Source organism: Tachyglossus aculeatus, chromosome 2 (assembly GCF_015852505.1).
Source record: "Tachyglossus aculeatus isolate mTacAcu1 chromosome 2, mTacAcu1.pri, whole genome shotgun sequence".
Taxonomy (NCBI): domain Eukaryota; kingdom Metazoa; phylum Chordata; class Mammalia; order Monotremata; family Tachyglossidae; genus Tachyglossus; species Tachyglossus aculeatus.
In genome coordinates, this window is record NC_052067.1 from 155,614,134 (window position 1) to 155,640,737 (window position 26,604).

A 26,604-nucleotide genomic window follows, 5' to 3' on the forward strand; every position below is an offset into this window, starting at 1 on the left:
TGGGCAAGTCACTTCACTTCTCTGGGCCTCAGTTCCCTCATCTGGAAAATGGGGATTAAGACTGTGAACCCCACGTGGGACAACCTGATCACCTTGTAAACTCCCCAGCGCTTAGAACAGTGCTTTGCACATAGTAAGCACTTAATAAATGCCACTATTATTAGTAGTAGTAGTAGTAGTTAAATTGTTGACGAATCTTGAATGAAAGAAAACTGGCATTATAATGCGGGCATCTGAGCCAATCTCTCTCACCCGCTTGCAGTTATTTCTCCTTGTATCAGCCACATGTTAGCAGATAAGCATTCCCCCCAGCAACATTGAGCAAGAGGGGGGAAATATTTTTTATGATATTTCTTAAGTGCTTACTATGTGTCAAGCCCTGTTCTCTAAGATGTATTTGAAATTCGCATCCTGCTGGTTAACTTGCATCTTAACGAACACATTCGGTATCCGCCTGAAAATGCTTTCCACATTTGCAGCTGTTGGCAGCTGCTTTGACTCAACCCATTAGGTTTTTAGACTGTGAGCCCACTGTGGGGTAGGGACTGTCTCTATATGTTGCCAATTTGTACTTCCCAAGCGCTTAGTACAGTGCTCTGCACTTAGTAAGCGCTCAATAAATACGATTGATGATGATGGTGATTAGGTGCTAACTGGGGAAGGGAATCTTGCTTCTGAATCTTTCCCTCCTATTCCCGTTGGGGGTTTTATGTTTTGATGCTTCCCAAAGGCAAAATGATAGATTAGCACAGGAAGGGTAAAAAAGAATTACTTACCTGAACACTTGTTCCTTCCTCAGTCAAGTGAAACGCGTCTGTTGAACAGAAATGTACCGGTACCGCCCAGTTGGCTTAGGTTTCAGAGAAGTCCTTAGAAATCCCCATTATGTTGGCTTTGTAGTTTGTAGGCGACCCACTTGAAAAACCTCTTTTCAGGAAGCTGGTTGGTACAGCAGTGTGTAGCATCCTGACCTCTGCTTGATCTCAGCCTTCCCTTGATCAGATCTGAAAGTTATCAAAGACAAGAAAAACAGGTGAATTGTCTTAAGGAGCTGGAGATGTATTAATCAAATCCTTAGCGGGAGATAAGAATACAGAAACTCTGCAATTGACTGTCGCTGCCCTTTCTCACTGAGCACTCAAAGTTTCAGTTTTGGTAGTATGTTGGCAGTAAATGGAAAATTTAGTGTCCGACGACTGGAACCATCGCAGTTCCACGTAGTGATGCTGTAGAAGAAGCGAAATGTGATGATAGTTTAGGTCTATTCGAATCAGTTGCATTCCAGTAATAATAGTTAATGATTATGGTATTTGCTAAGTGCTTACACTATGCCAAGCGCTGGGGAAGATTACAAGATAGGTTGGACCCAGTCCCCACCCTTCATGGGGCTAACAATCTAAGTAGTTTAAAGCATAAGTTTAAAGTAGTTTAAAGTTTTGCCAGTCAGGATTTCTATGCTATAAAGCTACTAATGCTTTGTCTCCAATTATGCAGATTCGTAGTTTTTCTCCGAGTGCTACTGTTTACAGGAAGGAACTATCTAACTTTTAAACACGGTTGCCTTCTCATCATCATGATGGCATTTGTTAAGCGCTTACTATGTGCCAAGCACTGTTCTAAGCTCAAGTTGTCCCATGTGGGGCTCACAGTCTTCATCCCTATTTCCCAGATGAGGTAACTAGGCCCAGAGAAGTGAAGTGACTTGGCCAAAGTCACACAGCTGACAAGTGGTGGAGCTGTGATTAGAACCCATGACCTCTGACTCCCAAGCCCGGGCTCTTTCCACTGAGCCAGCTGCCAGTATTCACTCCTGTTGACTATTCAGAGTGATTGTTCCTAATCCAAACTTTCACAGTAGCTCTTCTTGAGTATCTTTTGCCTCCATGAACAAATTTTACTCCAAAAAAAATCACAAAAATGCTGTTTCTGATACTTTGTACTTAAATAGATCATGCCAGGCCCTGGATTCCTGTAATGTCATCGATATATTTTAATACTGATTATGCTCATTCTTAAATCCTCAGATCCATCTGCCTTCATTTAGCCCTCTAAATTCTTCATTGGGATTTTGAGGTGGGATGTCTACTTTCCGACAGTTTCTACTTCTGTTTCTTTACAGTCTCACTTTTGATTCTGAATGACAGCAAAATAGTCGAGTGGGTCCTAATGGAGAGCTGGTAGTACTTGTCAGAGTGAAATGGATTTAAAAGGAGGGATTCACAGGATTTAGTTATATTTATAAGCGGAGAATTTTTCTACCAATTCTGTTGTGTTGTGCCCTCCCAAGGGCTTAGTACACTGCTGGGCACAAAGTAAGTGCTCATTAAATAGCGTTGATTGGTGTTTTTTTGCGGTGGGGGGGGTTGTTTTGGGGTTTTTGGGTAGGGACTGTCTCTATATGTTGCCAATTTGTACTTCCCAAGTGCTTAGTACAGTGCTCTGCACATAGTAAGTGCTCAATAAATACGATTGATGATGATGATGATGATGATGATGATGAGAAGGCATTGTAAGAAGAGGCAAAAGACTTGAACTGAAATGAACTGAAAGGAAATCAGGTCCTAAAGCCCTCCATAACTACCGTTACATGAGCTATCCGAATACCGCTCAGATTCCCAGAGAATTTCATCATCCCCCAGGTGTCTTTTTTTAGTCACTTGAGATTTTCACTTAAAAAGAATAAAATTCTGAAATATTTGTGATTCTTTTTTAAAATTTCTGCAATCTCATTCCCGAGGCTGAAGAGCAATTTTGCCAGAGCATCTCCTAATAGCTCGTATTCCATAAACACTTTCATACTTTGCTTTTTCCTTTAAGCTGTAACCATATCAGTCAGTCATACTTATCAAGCGCCTACTGTGTGCCGAGCACTGTACTAAGTGCTTAGGAGAGCGCAATAGAATGATATAACGAACCCCTTTCCTGCCCACAACAAATTTACAGCTCAGAGGACAACGAGCTTTCAGTCTAGAGGACGAGCTTATATTCGTCAGTTTCAACATCTTTGAAACGATCAAACAGTATTTATTGAGCGCTTACTGCCTCACGGTAATTGTCATAGGCACTTGGGAGAGTATAATACAGTTGAGTTGGTAGTCACATTCCTTGCCCATGTGGCGTCCCTATTGTACAGAGGGTGGCGGACATTAAAATAATCTAAAGATAGGTGAAATGGGAGAGGTTAAAGTTATGTACATAACTGCTGTGGGGAAGCGGGAGAGGTAAATATCAAGAGCTGAAGGGATGCAGATAAAAGAACATAGGCAACCCAGAAAGGAGGGTGAATATATATAATAATAATGTTGTTATTTGTTAAGCGCTTACTATGTGCAAAGCACTGTTCTAAGCACTGGGGAGGTTACAAGGGGATCAGGTTATCCCACGGGGGGCTCACAATTTTAATCCCCATTTTCCAGATGAGGTAATTGAGGCCCGTGATTTGCCCACAGTCACACAGCTGACAGTTGGCGGAGCTGGAATTTGAACCCATGACCTCTGACTCCAAAGCCCGTGCTCTTTCCAAGCTGCTTCTGTAGCCTTTAAGCACTTGATATTCATCCCATCGCACTTATGTACCTATCCATAATGTGTTTATATGAATGTCTGTAGCCCCCTTTAGACTGCAAGCTCCTTATAAGCAGAGAATGTATCTACCAACTGTCGTAATGTACTGTTCCAACTGCTTGATTCAATGTCTACACACAGTAAACACTCAATAAATACCATTGCTTGAGTGACTGCGTTGCCCTGTCTTGCTCCTTGTATTCACCACCACAGCACTTATGTACATATGTGTAATTTATTTATATTAATGTTTGCCTCCCCCTCTAGACTCATTGTGGGCAGGCAATATGTCTGTTATATTATTGTACTCTCCCAAACGCTTAGTACAGTGCTCTGCACACAGCGCTCAATAAATACGATTGATTAGGAGCAGTGAGAGCCGTAGGGAAGGCCACGTGAAAGTGTGATTTTTAGTAAGAGTTTGAAGGTGTAGAGCGAGAGAGATCAAGTTGTTCAATAATGATCAAGCAATTCACTATTATAGAAATACGCCAACCAAGAGAGAAGCCATAGTCGTGTATATTTTAATAGTTTTCATTTCTTTGAAAGTAAGCAGCAATTGAGAATGAGGTGTGTTTTTTGTGAAAACGTAGGACTACTAAAATAATTTTATAATAGAGTTACAAAGAAGGGTGGACTGTCCCACTTGTCACTTAATCTACATTTTAATATTTTAATGAGTTATTAGAAGGAGGGGAGAAAGGGACAAGGGCAGAGCATGTGGTGGCCGAACAGGCTCATTTCCTATAAGTTCATTCATTTGTTCTTTGAGTCATATTTATTGAGTGCTTGCTGTGTGCAGAGCACTGTACTAAGTGCTTGGAAAGTACAATTCAGCTACAATTAAAGACAGTCCCTGCCCACAGTGGGCTCACAGTCTAGAAGAGGGAAGACATACATCAAAACAAGTAAACAGGTATCAATAGCAACAATATAAATAAATAGAATTATAGCTATATAGTTATTTTAGTTGCATATACATCATTACTATAAATAAATAGAATTATAAATATGTACCTGTATACACAAGTGCGGTGGTGGGGAGGGTAGAGCAAAGAGAGTGAGTCGGTGCGATGGGGAGGGAGGGGGGAGCAGAGGAAAAGGGGGTTTAATCTGGGAAGATTTCCTGGAGGAGGTGAGCTTTCAGGAGGGCTTTGAAGGGGGGAAGTGTATGTTAAATGTTTGAGTGTATAACCCAAACTTATAATACAATAAGCCATTGTCATCTGCAGCGGAGGCAATTTTTAATTGTTTTTTCAGGGATTTGGTCGGGGGCATGATTTAAAGCAATCCGTGTATTAAAATTAACAGAAACCTGCAAATACGTGTGTTATGACATAATTTCTAATATTTGCTAGAATGACGATGTATGTAATTTCACGCCTGTGTTATCTGTGGCTCTTCTTTACCTGTGACTGTACTGTACTGCACTGCATTCGTGTTTCCCACTGTCCCCTTACACATTTCCTTCACTAGATTTCACAGTTCATTCCTAGAAAGGACTGAGATAACAATTTTGTAAACATAGGGTTTGTGGTTCATTTTAAGGTATACTTATGATATGGCTGTGTTTATTGGCATATGATTAAGGAAGGGATGAAATATTTGATAGTTTAATGGGGCTACTCTAATGCATGCAGTGAATTTTGGTGTAAAATTTAGTATTTGGATCATTCTGTTCGTATCTGTTGTATTAAAATGAAGTTTTTAGCAGATTTAAATTGAATCTTGGAATCCTCCAGTGTTCAAATTTCAAGACCTGAGTGCTGTGGATCTGTTATGAGTATAATTCGCTGTTCTATTGCTGCTTTGGCTAAAGAGTATCTGCTGCGTGGCATAAAATATCTGAGTTAAGTCGCTAAGTTAAGCTAAGTTTTTAGACTGTGAGCCCACTGTTGGGTAGGGACTGTCTCTATATGTTGCTAACTTGTACTTCCCAAGCGCTTAGTACAGTGCTCTGCACACAGTAAGCGCTCAATAAATACGATTGATTGATTAAGTTGTTAGCTTGCAGTGTAAGGGTCACTTTGCTCCTCTGTGTATTTTCAGGGAAAGAACCAGAGAATCTATTAGGTTGTATTTATTGAGTGCTTACTGTGTGCAGAGCACTGTACTGAGCGCTTGGGTACAATATAACAATAAACAGACACATTCCCTGACCTGTGTGTGTGATAGACAACCGTGAGAAGAGAGGGGGAAGTGGGAATAGTCGGCGAAGACCGGAGGGTTCCCGTATCTGAAACCCCCTTGTAAAGTGTCGCGTGTGAAGATTTATAGGTGATGGTGTGTTGTGTGATTTTAGTAGAAATAGTGCAAGGATGTTATTAGACTGTGTAGTCTCTGCACACAGTAAGCGCTCAATAAATACGATTCATTGATTACTCTCGTTAAATAGAGCCAGGAAGGTAGGCTCATGGGTGAACGTTGTGTTCGTTTTTCCCGTGTGTTTAAGTTCTTCCGTTTGTCATTTTTCCGCAGAGCACACCTGTGATGCCTACACAAGCCGTGCAAGTTCAGGGCCCCCACGGCGGTTCCCAGCCGGCTCCGTACGGCGCGTCCAGCCAGCCCGCAGAGCAGACCAAGAAACCTGGACAGAACTTCATGTGTCTGTGGCAGTCTTGTCAAAAGTAAATGCCTGTTTGCTTTTATCGATTACATAAATACGCTGTGGATCACATGGGATGTCTCCTCCTGCCCCCTGCATTTTTCCTTCCTAATTGGTTTTTTGGGGGGAGGAGGGGGGTTCTGGAAGCCCATTTTATATTTCAAAGCTTTAGTATTCAAGGCTAATTGTAATGTATGGGTAGGAACAGGTTCCTTTTGGTACTAGAACTAAAGAGCGATGTAGCGTCGTCTCCGTCTTGTAATTATTCTCAGAGCAATTTAAATATACATTGCATTAATCAGTTGTATTTATTGAGTGCTAACTATGAGCAGAGCACTGTACTAAGCACCAAGAGTATGATAGAACAGAATTAGCAGTCATGTTCCCTGCTCATAAAGAGTTTATTATATATACATATAGATAGGTAGACAGATATACATAATATACATACATATGTAATTATAAAAGTAATGATGGTATTTGTGTATTTGTTAAGCGCTTACTGTATGCAAAGCACGTAATGTGTTGCTTTTTGTTAATACGAAGCATCCAGCTATATAACCCAGTGTAACCTCTCTTGTAATTTTTTGAATATTTTTATAAATTTATTGCAAACCCTTGAGGTAGCAACATTCACCTTTTGGGATATTTTGGAATTCAGCTAGGTTAAATTCACTGGAAAGTCATAAAGAATTCCTGCATAACTACCTGGACACATGGCAGCATCACCAAATGATTTAGGATGAAACTGCATTTGAAAAGTTAAAAGTATTTGATTCCATTGTAATGAGAATTTAAAGAGTAGAAATCCATTGTTACTAGTTGGTGAGATAGAATGGTATTTGAAGAGTGGGGGATTGAAGAGACTCTTTTGGAACAACACAGAAAAACAAGTTACAAATTACTGCTCTTATACCAGCTAAATCCAGGAATTTGGTTTTTGGAATTTTAAAAGACCTGTAATCAAGAAATCATTATCTTCAGCCGTACAACTTCTTCCATCAGACATATTAACTAAGTAGATTTTAGCTTGGAAAAGACTTCAGCTTGATAAACTTGACAGTAGTTTATTGGTGAATTGGTGAATTAAGGGGTCATCTTGGATATTAAGCCGTTGTCTTAAATATGGCTTCGTGTCAGAATCTCTGGTTAAAGAGAATTCAGCTGCAATCCTGAATCTTGAAATCTCCAGTTAGTATCTTACTGAGGAAATTTTTTTTTTCCAAAAATAATTTATATTCTAATACCTAGTACCTTAAGAACTAGGGTGCACACTAAACCTCACACAGTTCCTATTCAGCCAGAATTAACAGTCTTCAGTTGAAAACTGCTTCGCTTTTCCAGCCTAGGCTGCAGATACCCTCCATTAAAAGTGTTTCCGTTCATGCTTCTGATTGAGTCACCCTGAACAAAATTCCCCATGGATCAGGTGATTCTTAGACACACCTCCTAAATCCTTTTATAGGTGGTGATAGAGTTCCACCATAATCATTTGTCCGTCCAGGATTCCTGTATAAGCAGAACATGCCCTTGGTTCACACTGAAAGCCTTCTGAGGCACTCTCTAGAAATAGCTGGAGGCTGCAGAACTACATGGAGTAAAGCGGCTTTTCATGTCACTTTGGTCGCGTAAGAGCCTTTAAATTTTTTTGAAAATTCACCCGACGAAAATCTGGCACAGAGTTCCTAGAAATGAACCGCGGAAAGTATTTCAGCCATGGCCGGGAGAGAAAAATCTGTTTTATACCGATGGATTCAGTTCCACGTAGGTAGCGTGTGTACCTATTGCTGTAGTTTCGTCCTCTTGTAAAAACTGATTTTCCGTGCCATTTCAAGGTAATGCTATAATTTTTTTAAAAACCCAATTTCACATCCAGGTAGATTTGCTTGTACCCACCCCAGTGCGTAGTGCAGTGCTTGACACATAGTAAGCGCTTAACAAATACCAATAGTATTATTACTATTATTGTAAATTATTTTTCTCTTAGGATTAATAAGCATTATAGAATAAGCCTGTTAATTATCATAATGATAATTATAATAATAATTGTGGTATTTGTTAATCACTGAGTGTCAACCACTGTACTAAGCGCTGGGGTAGATGAATGATAATCAGGTCCCACGTGGGGCCCACTGGAGGGAGAACTGGTATTGAATTCCCATTTTTTACAGATAAGGGAACCGAGACAGAGAAGTTAAGTGACTTGCCCAGAGTCACATAGTAGGTGGTGGAGCAGTAATAGAACCCAGGTGTTTTGCAAGTTTAAGAAAATTTAGGCCAACAGACTGGATTTCATTTCTAGGAGATTCCAAACAACAAACTTTTCCAGGAAAAAAAAAGAGAGAGAGAGAAGAAAAACCTGTTCTCTTCTTCCTGTTTTGGGTTTTTATGTCAGAGGCCTTAATGACTGTCCCCAGTTTTCTTTTCTGTTCACTTTAATAATCAGCTCAAGAAATCTGTGATTTTGCTGATCATGCATTCATTCAGTCGTAATTACTGAGCACTTCCTGTGCGACGAGGCGCCACACCCCAATTGGTAGAGTTGCGAGATTTAGGAGCCCCTTAGCAGAGTGCCCCAAGATGCTAATAATAATAATAATAATAATAATAATAATAATAATAATGACATTTGTTAAGCGCTTACTGTGTGCAAAGCACTGTTCTAAGTGGTGGGGGGTGATACAAGGTGATCAGGTTCTCCCACGTGGGGCTCACAATCTTAATCCCCATTTTACAGATGAGGGAACTGAGGCTCAGAGAAGTTAAGTGACTTGCCCAAGGTCACACAGCAGACACGTGGCAGAGCTGGGATTTGAACCCATGACCTCTCTCAGAACCATTGTCTGTTAGCCCCAACTTTCAGCACACTGGGGACACATGCCCTTCCTCCTGCCCTGTGCTAGGGTCGCACTTGTGGTGGAGTACCAAAAAGCGTCCAAGATTTCCTCCCCAGCGCTTAGTACAGTGCTCTGCACACAGTAAGCACTCATTAAATACGATTGAGTGAATGGGCAATTTGCCCTGATGAATTAGCTGCTGAAAGCGGAGCTAAAACTTAGAATTCCTAAAATCAAGTACTAAATTTTATTTTTCGCTTGAGATTTAAGAAAAATATGTATGTATTCCTCACTGTGCATCTTTGCCTGATTTCTGAAATATATGTACTTCCCAAGCACTTAGTACAGTGCTCTGCACACAGTAAGCACTCAATAAATACGATTGATTGATTGATTGATTGATTTAGTATTCTAGAAATTGGGCAAATCTGCTACTTTGCTCTTTTATGTCCGCTGGATAAAATTTTATACTAAAATTAGTATTTCTCGGTTCTCTCCACAACCTCTAATGGTCTCCAAGGGTCTTCTGTGGTGCGTCGCCACATTACTCTTAACAAAAATTTTAACTCTGGGGGAAAATGTCACCCTTCGATCAACAAATCCTGTTTATTTATTGCGTGCTTACTCTGTGCAGAACACTGTCCAGAGCATTGGGAGGTTTGAGTAGAGTTAGTAGTTACCCTCTGTGCCCTGAAGGAGCTCGAGCTCTAGCTGGGAAGACAGATGCTAAAATTAATTATAGATAAGGAAAAGAGCAGAGTTTAAATATATGTACATAAAGGGTTAGTCAGGAGCAGGGGCGGGGTCGGCGGCAAGTGCCCTTTTACTCTTAGCCTCGTCCTAGGACTTGAGAATGGGACTGCTGGATCCTAGTTTTAAAATGATGCTCTCAGAGAAATAGCAAGGAATCGAGGATGGGCAGTAATAATAATAACAATAATAATAGTAACAACGACAATATTCACACTGAACCTCCAAAGGGGGTAGTTCGTGTGGTTGAAGGTGTCCTCAGACTGAAAAATGTAAGGCTCGTCAATCATATTTTCACTTTAATTGTTTCCTGGGCTTAAATTCTGGGTCGAAATTTTTCAGAATTCAAATGCATTTTAAGTATAGTGGAAATTTGCTCTCTCTTTTGCGACATGGGCCACTTTGGTGAGATTTGTAGGGATGTCTGATGGCAACCCAAAACGGAGATAACCGGCCTGTTTGAGAACGCCCCATTTACATTATAGAAAATGCGTTAAAAGAGGAAGCCAGAGCTACTGGCTTTTTCTTCCTATAATTTGCAAATTATGTGCTTTGATGACATAGAAGATTCCGGTCGTACTTGAGCAGCTGCACCATAATACTAAAGGGTGATCCAGTTTAAAACATCAACATGTTATTAACAGGGTCATTCGTCTTTGTGAAGTACATATCCATCAGATTCATTCTATAATTTTCTTTCATGAAGATTTACTTAGATACGTTTCTGAGAGCTCTGCAACAGAATGAAACGCCTATTACACAGTCCGTTTGCTGGACTCTTACCACCTCTTGGCAAATCTATCTTTTAGTTAGCCCTTCTAAAGACTTTCTGTTCTCACGGTCAAAAATACCGAATTCACCACTGCTTTCGAATAAAGTTCGGTGACCTCTGATGAAGCAATAAGGCGTGCGGGCGTGAGTTAGCGTTATAATTTCCACATTTGCCTCAGATCGCGTTGCATTCCATTATGAAAAATGAAAGATTTAGTTAAAGTCTTCTTAAACATGTGCCTTTCTTCCTTGCTCATCAATGCTTCAGAACTGCCAGTAAACACTTCCCTGTACCTCAGAGCTGACTCAGAAGTGAAATTTGGTAACCCTGCAGTTTAGCTACTGCTGTAGTAATAATAATAATAATAATAATAATAATAATTGAGTCTCCATCAGGCTGAAGCTTATTAGCTCCCTCTGTCCTAAACTTCTCCCCGACTCACAAGTGGTGCTTACTCCTGAGGATGGCTGGGGATTTTGTTTTTCATCCTCTCCAGTCCTTCTCAGAAAGTCTTTTTTTAACCTTCATGCGTGTTCCTAGCATGTCACAGCAATCCCCAACCAGGCACCGGGTAGGAGTTGAAGGAGAGAACGAGATGGGGGATTTATGTGCTGGAGGCCACTTACGTCTATCTAGATTGTAAAGAAAGCATTTCCCAAGTCATCCTGAAGATTAGAGGCAATCAGAACTTTATTCTATAGCAAAATAACTAAGGTGAACAAAGACAGTATTTTGTTATGAATTTCAATGGCCTTAGAAAAGTGTTGATTAAAAGGCAGTCAGAATTATTGTGAGGCGGGGTGGCGTTTGTTTTGTTGTTGTTGTTGCTAATTTTTTTTTTATATTTTGAAACCTAAATTGGTGCCCTGAATTGCCTCCAGTTTAGATTTTTAATCCTAGAGTTAATCTGAAAGCAGGTCAATTGCTCATCAGTGTCTTGTTGCATGCCCCCAATATTTAGGGGTGTAGGCTTTTTTTCTTACTGATTTTAGCAGCTTGTTATCAAATCCCTATTTTTAATATGAAATCATGCATTCTCTCCCCCTCCTCCCCCGAGGATACATTTTATGCTCTAGAAGTACTGTGTATGAATGTTTAGAGTTCAAGAACTACAAGGTCAAACTGAATTATTCTAGTTCCTGTTCCACAAAAAAGAAAGTTCACTCCTACTACAAGGTGATTTTTAGATTTTTGCATGTGCACTGTTTAAGTGTTCTGCCTAGTTGTGTAAATTTGTGTATTTACAAAGCAAGGTATGTGGGGAATGGAGAAATATTTAGATTCATCATCTCGGTTGGGTTTATTATGAAGGTTGTCCTGGTTGACAATGGTGACGTGGATCACAGACTGTTTTGGGTGATTCTGTTCCACATTGGATAGATTGGGTAGTATAAACTTTTAAATTAGAAACTCACAGTGGGCAGAGACTGTTTGTTTTCAGAGAAGCAGTGTGGTCTAGTGGATAGAGCATAGGCCTGGGATTCAGAAGGACCTGGGTTCTAATTCCGGCTCTGCCATTCTTCTGCTATGTGACCTTGGCAAGGCGCTTACCTTCTGTGCCTCAGTTCTCCTCTTGGCCCTCCTGTTTTAGAATATGAGCCCCATGTGGGACAGGGACTGTATCTGACCCAGTAGTCTTGTATCTGCCCCAGAACAGTGCCCAGAACTTAGTAAGCACTTAACAAATACCATTATTATAATTATTATTGGAACTTAGCCCAGTACCATGCTTGTATGGATATGTAATACATACCCTTCGATTCAATTAATCACTCAGTATTTTTTTTTAAATAGTGGTATTTGTTCAGTGCTTACTATGTGTCAAGCACTGTACTAAGCACGCTAGGGAGATAAGATAGGACCCAAATGGGACTCAGAGTGTAAGTAGGAGGGAGAAAAGGTATTATTAAATCTCCATTGTGCAGATGAGGGAATTGAGGCACAGAGAAGTTAAGTGACTTGCCCAAAGTTACACAACAGACAAGCGGCGGAGTCAGAATTAGAACCCGGGCCCTCTGACCAAGAACTTCATTTAGCACTTTGGAGAATAAGACATGGTTTCTGCCCTCAAGGAACTTGCAGTCTGTAGATTGTAGTGTAAGTATCGTCAGGACCTTTAGTTTCATTGGTGCAATTTACTGCACTAAATTTTTTAAAATTTCACAGATGAATGAATTTTGGTTAGAATAATCTTAGTCAACATTTCCAAAGTGCACAAAGGGGTATTTAAGGCCAAAACTACTAAGGGAGAGAGAGAAATCAAGGACCTTTACTGGGGGGCGCAAAGCAATGGACGTAGGAGAGTAGCTCAAATAGAAGGAGCCAAAAGTGTAATTTATTTGGGGAAAGGCCTAGTTAACATTATAATCAATCAATCAATCAATCAATCGTATTTATTGAGCGCTTACTGTGTGCAGAGCACTGTACTAAACACTTGGAAAGTACAAGTTGGCAACATATAGAGACAGTCCCTACCCAACAGCGGGCTCAAAGTCTAAAAAGGGGGAGAATGATCAAACAGCAATGATCAAACAGTAATGATCAAACAACAATCATAGAAGAGGTTCTTGATTTGCTGGTTTTTTGGGGTTTTTTGTGTGTGGGTGTGGGTGGGAAGTATTTATGGATGAAGAATAATTGATGGAAGGCATGTGTTGGAGGAAATTACTTATTGGTCTGGGGAAGGACAGGAGAATTAGAGGTTTAGTGTCTATGTTCCTGAAAAATCACTGCAAATTTTTAAAGTTTAAATATTTGATATACTTGAAGGTGATTAAATACAATTATTATTATTGTGCAATTATAAGAAGTACTGACCACGACCTTTTTCTGTGGCTAATCAGCACAAACTTTGTTGCTTGTTATGAAGAATTTAGAGTGGTTAGTGTTGGTGATGCAAAAATATCGTTAATTAGGATCTGCATTAACAACGCAGTACAGTCATATTTTTCTATTTAATTTGATTTCAGAGTTTTAAAAAAATTCCTGTTTTTCTGTATTTTGATTTTCATGTAGAAAATGTAGAGACCGGTGGCCTCTGAAGTCAGATGTTATGTCTTGTGAACACATATGTCTTGTGAAATGCCCCTTTGGTAGTTTATGGGGATCAAGTAAAGTTTCACAGGAGGTTTTTTTTTAATTAAAGAAAATGGTAGTTTGCATGCCACGAACGTACTTACAACATCCTGCAGATTGAGCTCTGTGACAAAACCCAAGGGCTTTAACGCACCCATTTCAAATGCACCTTAAATTTCTCCCCTGCACTTGAATGAGGCTATAAACACCATTGGTATTCCAATTAATTGCCTAAAGAAATCTGAACGTTGTTTCTATGGAAGAAAAAATTATGAAGTGATATATTAACGTAGGTTGGAACAAATAATTTTTGTTACAAAATACTCTTTATTGGTTAAGACCAGCTATAATCTAGAATCTATAAGCTGGAAGCAGCGTGGCTGAGTGGAAAGAGCACGGGCTTGGGAGTAAGAGGTTGTGGGTTCTAATTCCGGCTCCGCCATTTGTCTGCTCTGTGACCTTGGACAAGTCAGTTAACTTCTATGGGCCTCAGTTACCTTATCTGTAAAATGGGGATTGAGACTGTGAGCCCCCTGTGGGACAACCTGATTGTCTTGTATCTCCCCCAGTGCTGAGAACAGTGCTTGGCACATAGTAAGCGCTTAACATACCATCATTATTATTATTGTTATAATCCTAAGGGATGAGATCAGAAGGTGGTTCGATAAGGCCATTGACCCATCATTTATCGTTTTGTTAACAAGGTTTACACTCTCAAGTTCATTTGAAATGTATCTGAGAATATTGGCATTGTTAATGGAATACTCTAAAAATCAATTGGCCTGATTAGTTACAAGTTTGAGAACCATTGTTGCCACTCATGAGTATTAAAAACCGAAAATACAAAAACACCAGATAGTTCCAGTGCAGCGTGGAGTGCTCTTTCCTGAAATTTCTAAAAATCTGAGCAGCATTTAATATTATCTAGGCTAGTGCCGCCTGTTGAAAATGTTTCACCAGGGTGTGCCTCGATATTTTGGATAAATGCTGGCCATTGGTTAGAGTATTAACGGGTTTAATTGACAGTTGTAACAGAGTCACTTGAATATCATTCCCCTATCCCTTTTCTGTTCAAAGATTTCTGGCTAGAATTTTATTTTAAATATAGAGCTAATCTGTTAGGTGAAATATCGAGCTATCCTTCGAACATAGGGAGGACATCACTGGTGGTGAAATTCACCCATGGGTGCCTGCGTGACAAAAAGGGCTAAGCCCAGAGTCCTGGGCAGATTGTGCACGTACAAAGGCAGCCTGTTGAAGTTGTAAATCAATCAATCAATCAATCAATCAATCGTATTTATTGAGCGCTTACTGTGTGCAGAGCACTGTACTAAGCACTTGGGAAGTACAAGCCGGCAACATATAGAGACAGTCCCTACCCAACAGTGGGCTCACAGTCTAGAAGGGGGAGACAGAGAACAAAACCAAACATACTAACAAAATAAAATAAATAGAATAGATAGGTACAAGTAAAATAAATAAATAAATAGAGTAATCAGTATGTACAAACATATATACATATTTATTACTCTATTTTACTTGTAAAATGTATGTTGCTTGTAACACCTGATGTTCCTTTGACTTTTGCTTCCTCGTTTCGTGATCCTTATGGAACTTCTGCCATGCCACACCTTTCCCGGTAGCAGTGTGCCATACCGGTCTATCTGCCACTATCGTCATCATCATTATATTTGGGAAAGGGTTTGCTCTGCGTCAGGCACTGTTCGAAACAATTGTCTGAGGTTAGGTTTTCCTGTATCCTTAAATATATTTGAATAATCAATCACCAAACCATTCAGACACTCCCATGAGACTTTTGGCTTTGGACCCCAGCGCTGGATAAGTTGGTCGGTTAGGTTTTTCCAAAGGAATACTGTCTCCACCCAACTCTGAGCCGGTTTCCTGGCTCACCCTGGGTCAGAAGAAGGAGCCAGTCAAAGAAGTGGGATCAAAGAGGAGCTCTGTGGCAGAAGCTCCCTCCTGACACGGTCCCTGATCTCACCCGAGGTCTGGGTGTGGTACCTCAGTTCTGTGGCCTAGACCTTCCTCCCCGTGTCCCTCCATCACAAAAAGGCAGCTCCTTCTGAATGCCTCAAGTCAAGTGATCTGAGCAGTGAAGAGACGCAGCATACAGTGTTTGGATCTGCACGACATTTTGACTGAATTTGGAACCGTGTCAGGGAAACAAAGTTCAGTGTAGAGTGGTTTAAATTTGGGCTGTGGGTAGGCTTGTGTAAGCACACCTTGGGACCAACCCCAAGCGCATGGGAAAGCCGTTTTTTGGACACCCTGTTGCACTATATCCCAACGGACACCTGTCGCTGGAAGAATGTTCCCTAAATCGGCTGTGTTGTTCTGTCCAAAACACAGGGTCGGGCAGAATTGAGTGATAATAGACCTTGATGTATAAAAAATGCGTTACATCAGCTTGTTTGTGTTACTGTTCCTTCAGTTCCGAGGAGTTTGTGTCACTCTTTTTCAGACTGAAAGAGAGATGAGTATGTGATGAAGGTAGAGCTGTAATGATCCGCTTATAATTAGCAAATACAGTTGCCTAAACTATTCAAGTATATTCAAAATAGTCAAGAGAAGCAGCGTGGCTTAGTGGAAAAGAGCCCGGGCTTTGGAGTCAGAGGTCAGGGGTTCAAATCCTGGCTCCGCCACTTGTCAGCTGTGTGACTTTGGGCAGGTCACTTCACTTCTCTGTGCCTCAGTTCCCTCATTTGTAAAATGGGGATGAAGACTGTGAGCCCCACGTGGGACAACCTCATCACCTTGTATCCCCCCAGCGCTTAGAACAGTGCTTTGCACATAGTAAGCACTTAATAAATGCCATCATCAAGTAGCTTGGAAGGCCTGATGTCAGGAAAAAACACTGAAATTTGTTAACCATCTCAAATGATTTGAAGTATGAAATGTATAGGTGACACAATCTAAATGCAGAAAAAGTTATTATCGTTTTTTCAGTGCCATTTTGCTTTCCTTTGAGGCTACAAGTCCGAAATTTTGATTTAGAAAAAAATCTGCCTTGTGTTTTCATTAACGGTATATAAATGCAAAGGTGTCTTTGATGCTGTTGGAGTCATTTTGCTCAAACAAGAATGAACTAAAGTGTTTATAGCTTATATATATGTATATATTTTTACCTTTTAGATGGTTTCAAACACCTTCGCAAGTCTTTTACCATGCGGCAACTGAACATGGAGGAAAAGATGTATATCCAGGGCAGTGTTTGTGGGAAGGTTGTGAGCCTTTTCAGCGCCAGAGGTTTTCCTTCATTACCCACTTACAGGTATAGACTTCGTGGTATTTTTGGAACAACAAAACCATTTGGTTTCATCGAAGACTTCATGTATATTTTTCTCTACCTGTCATTGAAGGATAAGCATTGCTCGAGAGATGCCTTGCTGGCCGGATTAAAACAAGATGAACCAGGACAAACAGGAAATCAGAAACCTTCCAACAAGTAAGAAATCTTGAGTTTTAGTACCCATGGTTTAAATTACAGCAAGACACGAGGACTGAGTTCAGAAGCCACTTTGTAGGAAAATCACTGGGAATGGTGCTTTTTTCATTGACTTTTCAGATGCGAGTCTAGCTATGAGGAAAGGAGGAGGGAATGGTGAGCAGTAGAAGCTTATGTGGCATGTGGGAGGATTCTGGTAGAGGTGCCAGAGGTGCCCTTGGGATTGGCAACACTCCTCAAGCCATAAACTCCACCCGCAGAGCTTCGGAAGCAGGGCAGTCAACCTTAAAAGTCCCTCCCTGGCCCGGGGAGCCAAGGAGGGACCAAAAATGGATCCTGGATTTTGGCTCCATTTCCTTCCCCTCCGGCCTCCTGGGGTTGGTCCTCTGGTCTTGCTGACTTCTAGTATTTATCACTGAATGTAGTAAGCATCTCCTATATGCAGAGCACTGCATTAGCCCCTGGGGAAAAATGTAAAGGCAAGAATTAATTAATCAATCAATTGTAGTTATTGAGCGCTTTACTGTGTGCAGAGCACTGTACTAAGCACTTAGATCTGCACACAGAATTAGACACAGTCCCCAGCCCCAGGCTCTGACAGTGCTAAGAACAAGGGGGAAAGGGTGGACACCAGGCACGTAAGAATGGGCGAGACAGTGAGAAACAGAAAAACAACGTGAGAGGAACAAGAATAAACACCTTAGGGATGACAGAATATTACACACAGTGGATGATGAATAAATGCCGTTAATTGATTGCGGCTAAGGGAGGTGTTTCATGCTCCTTCCCACCCAGGCGAGGCTGTTCAGAATCCAGTAGTCACAGCTGCCATAACCGTAATCCCCCCTGCCCCTGGGCTGTGAAATTGCAGATGGCTTGTTCTCACCCCACTGCCGTGGAGAGAGTAAGGATAGATATCTTATTTCAACCTGAGATCTGAGAATATTCAAGGGGGAGAGGGAGTTTCTTGGGATACATTGGGCCAGTTCACTCATTGCTCTCCATTGAGTGTTTACTTGGGCAGAGGGCCGTACCAAGGTGATAGCAAGCGATGGGGTTGCTACCTGGGTAGTTTGCAAAGGGCACTGAGACCTTGAAAATGAAAGCTGTCCTGCATTCCTTCCCTTCCCTAGTGCTCTAGAGCCCAGCTCTACTTCCTGCACGGAAGGGAGCAGAGAAGGGCACTTCTGCAGATGGAGTGTGAAGATCTAACTATGTGGTTTCTCCCTTACACCCAAGGGCAAGGCCTCCCCTAATAATAATAATAATGATGGCATTTATTCAGCGCTTACTATGTGCAAAGCACCGTTCTGAGCGCTGGGGAGGTTACAAGGTTACAAGCCCACAGGGGGCTCACAGTCTTCATCCCCATTTTGCAGGTGAGGGAACTGAGGCACAGAGAAGTTAAGTGACTTGCCCAAAGTCACACAGCTGACAAGTGGCGGAGCCGGGATTTGAACCCATCATCATCATCAATCGTATTTATTGAGCGCTTACTATGTGCAGAGCACTGTACTAAGTGCTTGGGAAGTACAGATTGGCAACATATAGAGACAGTCCCTACCCAGCATTGGGCTCACAGTCTAAAAGGGGGAGACAGAGAACAAAACCAAACATACTAACAAAGTGACCTCTGACTCCAAAGCCCAGGCTCTTTTCCGGGCTCCTTTTAGACTGTGAGCCCACCGTTGGGTAGGGACTGTCTCTATATGTTGCCTACTTGTACTTCCCAAGTGCTTAGTACAGTGCTCTGCACACAGTAAGCGCTCAGTAAATACGATTGATTGATTGATTTTCCACTGAGCCACGCTTCTTCTCTATAATACCAATATAATAGTAATACTCACTTGCAGGGCCTTTTTGAAGACCCCCCACCCAAGTCCTTTAGGGGAAGGGAAGCAGGCCCAAGCATGTAAAAGGGTCCTCCTGGAGGTGGTATTTCTTGAGCACTTACTATGTGCAGAATACTGCACTAAAGCACTTGGAAGTCAGTTGCATTTACTGAGCGCTTACTGTGTGCACAGTATAACAATATAAGAGATATATTCCCTGCCCATGAGCTCATACAAGTCCCGGGCTCTGTGGGACCAGGAGGGGCCGGCCCACCTCACGACCAGCCCAGATGGCCTGGCAGCTGGTCCGGATCCAAGGCTTAGGCTCAGTGGCCACAGCCTCGGCGTCACCTTGCCTCCGTCCGTCCAAGGCGAGGAGTAGGTCCAGGGGGAGAGAGGGTGTCAGCCTCTGGAAGCCACGCTCCTGCAAATCAATCAGTCAATCAATCGTATTTATTGAGCGCTTCCTGTGTGCAGAGCACTGTACTAAGCACTTGGGAAGTACAAGTTGGCAACATATAAAGACAATCCCTACCCAACAGTGGGCTCACAGTCTAAAAGGGGAGACAGAGAACAAAACCAAACATACTAACAAAATGAAATAAATAGAATAGATATGTACAAGTAAAATAGAGTAATAAATATGTTCAAACATATATACAGGTGCTGTGGGGAAGGGAAGGAGGTAAGATGAGGGGGATGGGGAGGGGGAGAGGAAGGAAGGGGCTCAGTCTGGGAAGGCCTCCTGGAGGAGGTGAGCACCTCATAACCTCCCCAGCGCTTAGAACAGTGCTTTGCACGTAGTAAGCGCTTAAGAAATGCCATCATTATTATCTCCCTCCACACACTCCCGGCCCCTACTTTCCCGCTGCGCCCCATGACTCCGGCCGTAGCCCTCCCTGCCCAGGCTCCACGCGTCTCCTCAGGCAAAGCTCCGGATCCGATCGGAGGCCCAAAGGCCATAAGCTCATTGCGGTGCCGGGAAGGTGTCTACCTCAGTGGACGCATTTAAAACCCGAAAAGCAAGGCTGATATTTAAAGAAATCTTCGGTTATGAGTCAAGGTTCGTCAGCACGTAATGCCAAACCCGCAGTGGTTGAGTCGCGCGACAGCTTTTTGTAGGTTCTAGTTAAAAATGAGTAATTCCCAGTATTTTACATATGATGTCCGGTCCCTCAAGATTTGCGATAGCCTATTTCAGCCAGCTTTAATTTTGATTTTGTGGCATTTGTTAAGCGTTTACAATGTGCTAGGTACCGTAATAAGAATAGTAATAATTGTAGTATTTGTTAAGCACTCATTACATGCCAGGCACTGTAATAAGGACTGGGGGAGATACAAGCTAATCAGGTTGGACACAGTCCCTGTCCCACGTAGGGCTCACAGTCTTAATCCCCATTTTACAGTTGAGGAAACTGAGGCACAGAGAAATGACATGGCTTGCCCAAGGTCACCCAGTAGATTCGTGGCAGAGCAGGGATTAGAACCCAGGTCCCAGGGCCATGCTGCGGTAGACCCCATACGACCTGAATCTGCTAGGTGAAATTAAAGGGACAACATAACTTTGCTGAAAATATCTAGAGGAATTGATGCAACATACAGGACGGGTTGAAAACCTTAATAAGCAAGTGTCTGCCAAATGGTCTATTCGCTACCCACCCCCGGTCTCTGTAGTGATCATCTGGAGAGAAGCATATTTAGATTTGTGTATCTTTTCCCTGAAATTGACATTCGCACTAAAAAAAAACAATTCTTTGGGCTAAGATATCATTTTCTGAAACATTTGGATGTAGTTCATTTTCAAGAGCAAGCAGATGATCGATTCGTAGCTTTCCATTTTCATTTTCTTGCCATTGTCGCAACTGTGTTCTGGATGTGGTGGTTCGGTGGTGCTTGCTCCAGAGGTTGCCCACCAGTTGCTATTAAGGTCCAGTCATTTTCATCTCATGTCTGTTCGCAACACATCCATCGCAAAGACAACTGATTTTAGCGCTCAGCGTAGCACTTGACGCCAGTCTATAACCGGGATGCCGAGCGCCAAGCTTTATCTTAGCTTCCAGGGCGCTATCGTGACCGCTAGCCTGAACTGGCTCCGTTCCTAACCGTTGCATAAGGTTCAAAGTAACTCCGGGAGAGGTTGCTTTTTGAATCGTTCTCCATCCTTCCGTTTGCAGTGTCCTTTTCAACCTTTTTCTCCCCCTCCCAATGAATTTAGGCAGCCAGCTGCAGGGAGCACAGCCTCAGCTCCCAGAGCACAAAAGGCCATTGTGAACCATCCCAGTGCTGCCCTCATGGCACTAAGACGGGGATCAAGAAATCTTGTCTTCAGAGATTTCACAGTAAGTACAACCGGGATGTCATTTTTCAGGAGCGAGCGGTGTTTGATCAGAGTGATGACCTTTTTCCTCTCTCTTTCTAAGGATGAAAAAGAGGGACCAATAACTAAACACATCCGACTAACAGCTGCCTTAATATTAAAAAATATTGGTAAATATTCCGAATGTGGTCGCAGGTGAGTAATCAGCAGATACACAATAGCTAATGAAAAAGGTGCTTTTTTTTCTCGTGGAGCGATCTGGGGATGTGTTTGCTTGCAAGGGGGTTTCTTCGTATTGGTTTTGAAAAGTCAGTCGTATTTGAGTGCTTACTTTGTGCAGAGTACTGTATTAAGTGCTTGGGAGTGTATAGTACAACAATAAACTGTCACATTCCTGGCCCACAACAAGCTTACCGTAGGAGATGTTATTTGAGTAAGACTGCGTGCCATCAAAAAGGAGTGACTTACTGGCAGCTAGACATAGTAAATTTGTTTTCTCTAATAAATAACGATCGTATTTGTTGAGTGCTTACTATGTGCCAAGCACTGTCGTAAGCTTTGGGGCAGATATAGGATCACCTGTATATATGTTTGTACGTATTTATTACTTTATTTATTTATTTATTTTACTTGTGCGTATCTATTCTATTTATTTTATTTTGTTAATATGTTTGGTTTTGTTCTCTGTCTCCCCCTTCTAGACTGTGAGCCCACTGTTGGGTAGGGACCGTCTTTATATGTTGCCAACTTGGACTTCCCAAGCGCTTAGTACAGTGCTCTGCACACAGTAAGCGTTCAATAAATACGATTGATTGATCAGGTTGGCCACGGTCCCTGTTCCACATAGGGTTTATTCTATTTATTTTCCTTTTTTCTGTTAATATGTTTCAACTCTCTCCTCGACCCCCTCCAGTCTGGCTTCCGTCCCCTTCATTCCACGGAAACTGCGCTCTCAAAGGTCACCAATGACCTCCTGCTTGCCAAATCCAACGGCTCATACTCTGTCCTAATCCTCCTCGACCTCTCAGCTGCCTTTGACACTGTGGACCACCCCCTTCTCCTCCACACGTTATCTGACCTTGGCTTCACAGACTCCGTCCTCTCCTGGTTCTCCTCTTATCTCTCCGGTCGTTCTTTCTCAGTCTCTTTTGCAGGCTCCTCCTCCCCCTCCCATCCTCTTACGGTGGGGGTTCCCCAAGGTTCAGTGCTTGGTCCCCTTCTGTTCTCAATATACACTCACTCCCTTGGTGACCTCATTCGCTCCCACGGCTTCAACTATCATCTCTACGCTGATGACACCCAGATCTACATCTCTGCCCCTGCTCTCTCCCCCTCCCTCCAGGCTCGCATCTCCTCCTGCCTTCAGGACATCTCCATCTGGATGTCCGCCCGCCACGTAAAGCTCAACATGTCGAAGACTGAGCTCCTTGTCTTCCCTCCCAAACCTTGTCCCCTCCCTGACTTTCCCATCTCTGTTGACGGCACTACCATCCTTCCTGTCTCACAAGCCCGCAACCTTGGTGTCATCCTCGACTCCGCTCTCTCATTCACCCCTCACATCCAAGCCGTCACCAAAACCTGCCGGTCTCAGCTCCGCAACATTGCCAAGATCCGCCCTTTCCTCTCCATCCAAACTGCTACCCTGCTCATTCAAGCTCTCATCCTATCCCGTCTGGACTACTGCACTAGCCTTCTCTCTGATCTCCCATCCTCGTGTCTCTCTCCACTTCAATCCATACTTCATGCTGCTGCCTGGATTATCTTTGTCCAGAAACGCTCTGGACATATTACTCCCCTCCTCAAAAACCTCCAATGGCTACCGATCAATCTGCGCATCAGGCAGAAACTCCTCACCCTGGGCTTCAAGGCTGTCCATCCCCTCGCCCCCTCCTACCTCACCTCCCTTCTCTCCTTCTACTGCCCAGCCCGCCCCCTCCGCTCCTCCACCACTAATCTCCTCACCGTACCTCGCTCTCGCCTGTCCCGCCATCGACCCCCGGCCCACGTCCTCCCCCTGGCCTGGAATGCCCTCCCGCCACACATCCACCAAGCTAGCTCTCTTCCTCCCTTCAAGGCCCTGCTGAGAGCTCACCTCCTCCAGGAGGCCTTCCCAGACTGAGCCCCTTCTTTCCTCTTCCCCTCGTCCCCCTCTCCATCCCCCCGTCTTACCTCCTTCCCTTCCCCACAGCACCTGTATATATGTATATATGGTTGTACATATTTATTACTCTATTTATTTATTTATTTATTTATTTTACTTGTACATTTCTATCCTACTTATTTTATTTTGTTGGTATGTTTGGTTCTGTTCTCTGTCTCCCCCTTTTAGACTGTGAGCCCACTGTTGGGTAGGGACTGTCTCTATGTGATGCCAATTTGTACTTCCCAAGCGCTTAGTACAGTGCTCTGCACATAGTAAGCGCTCAATAAATACGATTGATTGATTGATTGATTGATTTTGTTCTCTGTCTCCCCCTTCTAGACTGTGCGCCCACTGTTGGGTAGGGACCGTCTCTATATGTTGCCAACTTGGACTTCCCAAGTGCTTAGTACAGTGCTCTGCACACAGTAAGCGCTCAATAAATATGATTGAAAGAATGAATGAATAGGGTTCAACTGAGTCTAAGTGGGAGGAAGAACAGCTGTTTGAATATTTGAGTACATGTTTTGAATGAAGGCAGAATACCTCTTTTCATCTCAAGGCAAAGCTTGTTAAGGCAAAAGAAAAGGTGATCGAGATGGGCTTTTTTTTATCATCTAAAGCTTCAAGGTTCACTTGCAGCCATTTACATCCTAAAATGTAACGTAACTAGTGCAGTGACATATTAGATTCGCAAAAACCCTCCAATTCTTAGCTTGGCCAAGCAACAGGAAACTCAGCATTTTGCAAATGAGCAGAAAACCTTCAATTCCACAGCTGGAATGTAGAGTTCAACTCTGAAATTATTAGCAGACAATTGATTCTACCTCCTCACCAGTCAAGCTGGCTCACTAGGAGAAGAAAGAGGGGGCTCTCTTATAATAATAATAATAATAATAATAATGCCATTTGTTAAGTGCTTACCATGTGCAAAGCACTGTTCTAAGCGCTGGGTCCTCAGTATCAAAATCTATTATTCAACTTCTAGTTAAAAATAGGTTGAGCAGGTTTCTGTCCAAGGCTTTAGTACAGAAACCTATGGATTCTTGGGACTAAAGGAAAAAAAAGTGTGACCTTGACATTATTTGAAACCATGTTTCCAGTCATCAAACCTACGGCTATAATTCTTTTAGTTATTTCTCCCGTCTGTCCATTCAGATTGAGCGCCACTGGACCAAGGAGATTAGATCTATTGAAAAGGAGTGGTGGTGGATGTGTCACTTCTCAGTAAATTGCTCCAAGCTAAAACTCCCCCAGAATTTCTTCTGGCTTCCTCAAGTGTGCTACGAGCAATACGAAAGAATCTCTGCAGTGGCTTGGGTTCCAACAAATCTTGATCAGTGTATCCGGCTTCTCCTTCGATGGGATTGACAGTCGGCCAGTTGATTATCTGTGGATTTTTAAAACAGATTTGGATATTCCGGGACTAAGATAATTGTTGTTTTTTTATTAAGCCTGACTCGATGTATACAGAAGGTGATTTATATTAGAGAACATACGCAAGTTCATCCTCACTCTTTCCTCCCCGTTTCATTCCATGGCTGCAACATTGTGCCCTCCCCCACGCCCCCCAAGTTATTGAAGCCAATTATGTTGCCAATTTGTACTTCCCAAGCGCTTAGTACAGTGCTCTGCACACAGTAAGCGCTCAATAAATACAATTGATGATGATGAAGGGAGAAAATCTTTTCTGTAGTCACCACCACTTCTCTGCTGAAACAGAATTCCCAGAGTCCAGGAGCACAGTTACCGTATATGACTCAGAGGACAGTGGATGAGCTGCTAACGTCATCCTAATAATGTTTTTTTAATGAGTTATTTGTTAAGGTCTTACTAATTGCCAGGCACTGTACTGAGCACTGGGGTAGATATAAGATAATCAGGTTGGACTCAGCCCATGCCCCATTTGGAGCTCACAGTCTTAATCCCCAACTGACAGATCGCCAGATATAGGACGACCTTGCACCCAATGGCTTTTTTCTCTGGTGCCCTCCGTTTTTACAGTCAGCATAGGGACCGTACATTTAACACTGTAAGCTCCTTGTGGGCAGGGAATGTGTCTACCAACTCTATTGTATTATACTCTCCAAGGGCTTAGTACAGTGCTCTGCCCACAAAAAGTGCTCAGTAATTGATCGATTGATTGGTTTAAGCAGGAAGCGATAGCAGCAGAGCCTGGCCACTTTATTGCATCTCATTTTCCCCTTCTTAGAAGGCAGGAGTCATCCCACCATGCGTATCCGTGGTTCAGATTGACCTCTTAATAATAATGATGGCATTTATTAAGCACTTACTATGAGCAAAGCACTGTTCTAAGTGCTGGGGAGGTTACAAGGTGATCAGGTTGTCCCTCGTGGGGCTCACAGTCTTAATCCCCATTTTACAGATGAGGTAACTGAGGCACAGAGAAGTTAAGTGACTTGCCCAAAGTCACACAGCTGACAATTGGCGGAGCCGGGATTTGAACCCCCGACCTCTGACTCCAAAGCCCGGGCTCTTTCCACTGAGCCGCACTGCTTCTCAACCTCTTGAAGCTAAAAAGAAACCCAAATGAGATCAGTTTCGACAATGTGTAATCTGTTATTCTGTTTATACTAATCGATGGGTTGATTGTGCTCTCGTTGCATCCTGCTCTCTTTAAAAATGCTAGATAAGCATACTTGTTTTTAGCATGAAATGTTTAAGAAAAATAAAAGGTAACCAACTTTAGGTTATTTCAGTTCAGGTATGGTCATCTGTAGGCTTAATTGGGGGGGGGGGGGGGCGGGGGGAACCAACCCATAGAAAATTATGCCGTATGGATTTCTTAAGATTGGGTTGCTGAGGTTGTGATTGATTAAGAATGGGGTAGTAATGAATGTTTAAATCTGGATTCTCCCAAGGGAAAAGTGATCTCTCAGATCATCACTGTGGGATTTGCCCCATACCCTGCAGTGGTGCTCTAGAGAGCACATCCCTATGAAGAACCAAGGTTATAGATGAGTAACTCTCATTTCTGAATTACTGTATCTTCCCCATGGAGATGATTGGTATATTTCTTAATCAGCACAGACTGAATTTTTTTCTACTTCCACTTCTTTTATTTTGAAACGTTACAGTGGCCACCAATTCCACTACCTGAATTCCAAACAACTAGGCTTCTAGGGCTCATCACCCCCTCAGACCTGGTGTGCTTTGCTCTGCTATCGCTTCAGGCCTAGTGTAGAAAGCTAGTGTAGGGACTTGGGAAAACGGTTACTACTTCTT

At 42.5% G+C, this 26,604-nt stretch overlaps 1 protein-coding gene across 1 annotated transcript in view; it reads left to right on the forward strand.

The window, feature by feature from the left end:
- The window catches only part of ARID2 (AT-rich interaction domain 2), a 246,118-nt gene that overhangs the window by 216,418 nt on the left and 3,096 nt on the right, over positions 1–26,604 (forward strand). Inside the window, 5 exon segments of the mRNA XM_038761126.1 lie at positions 6,043–6,191; positions 16,757–16,895; positions 16,984–17,069; positions 21,117–21,240; positions 21,322–21,413. Coding sequence (XP_038617054.1) covers positions 6,043–6,191; positions 16,757–16,895; positions 16,984–17,069; positions 21,117–21,240; positions 21,322–21,413 — 590 coding nt within the window.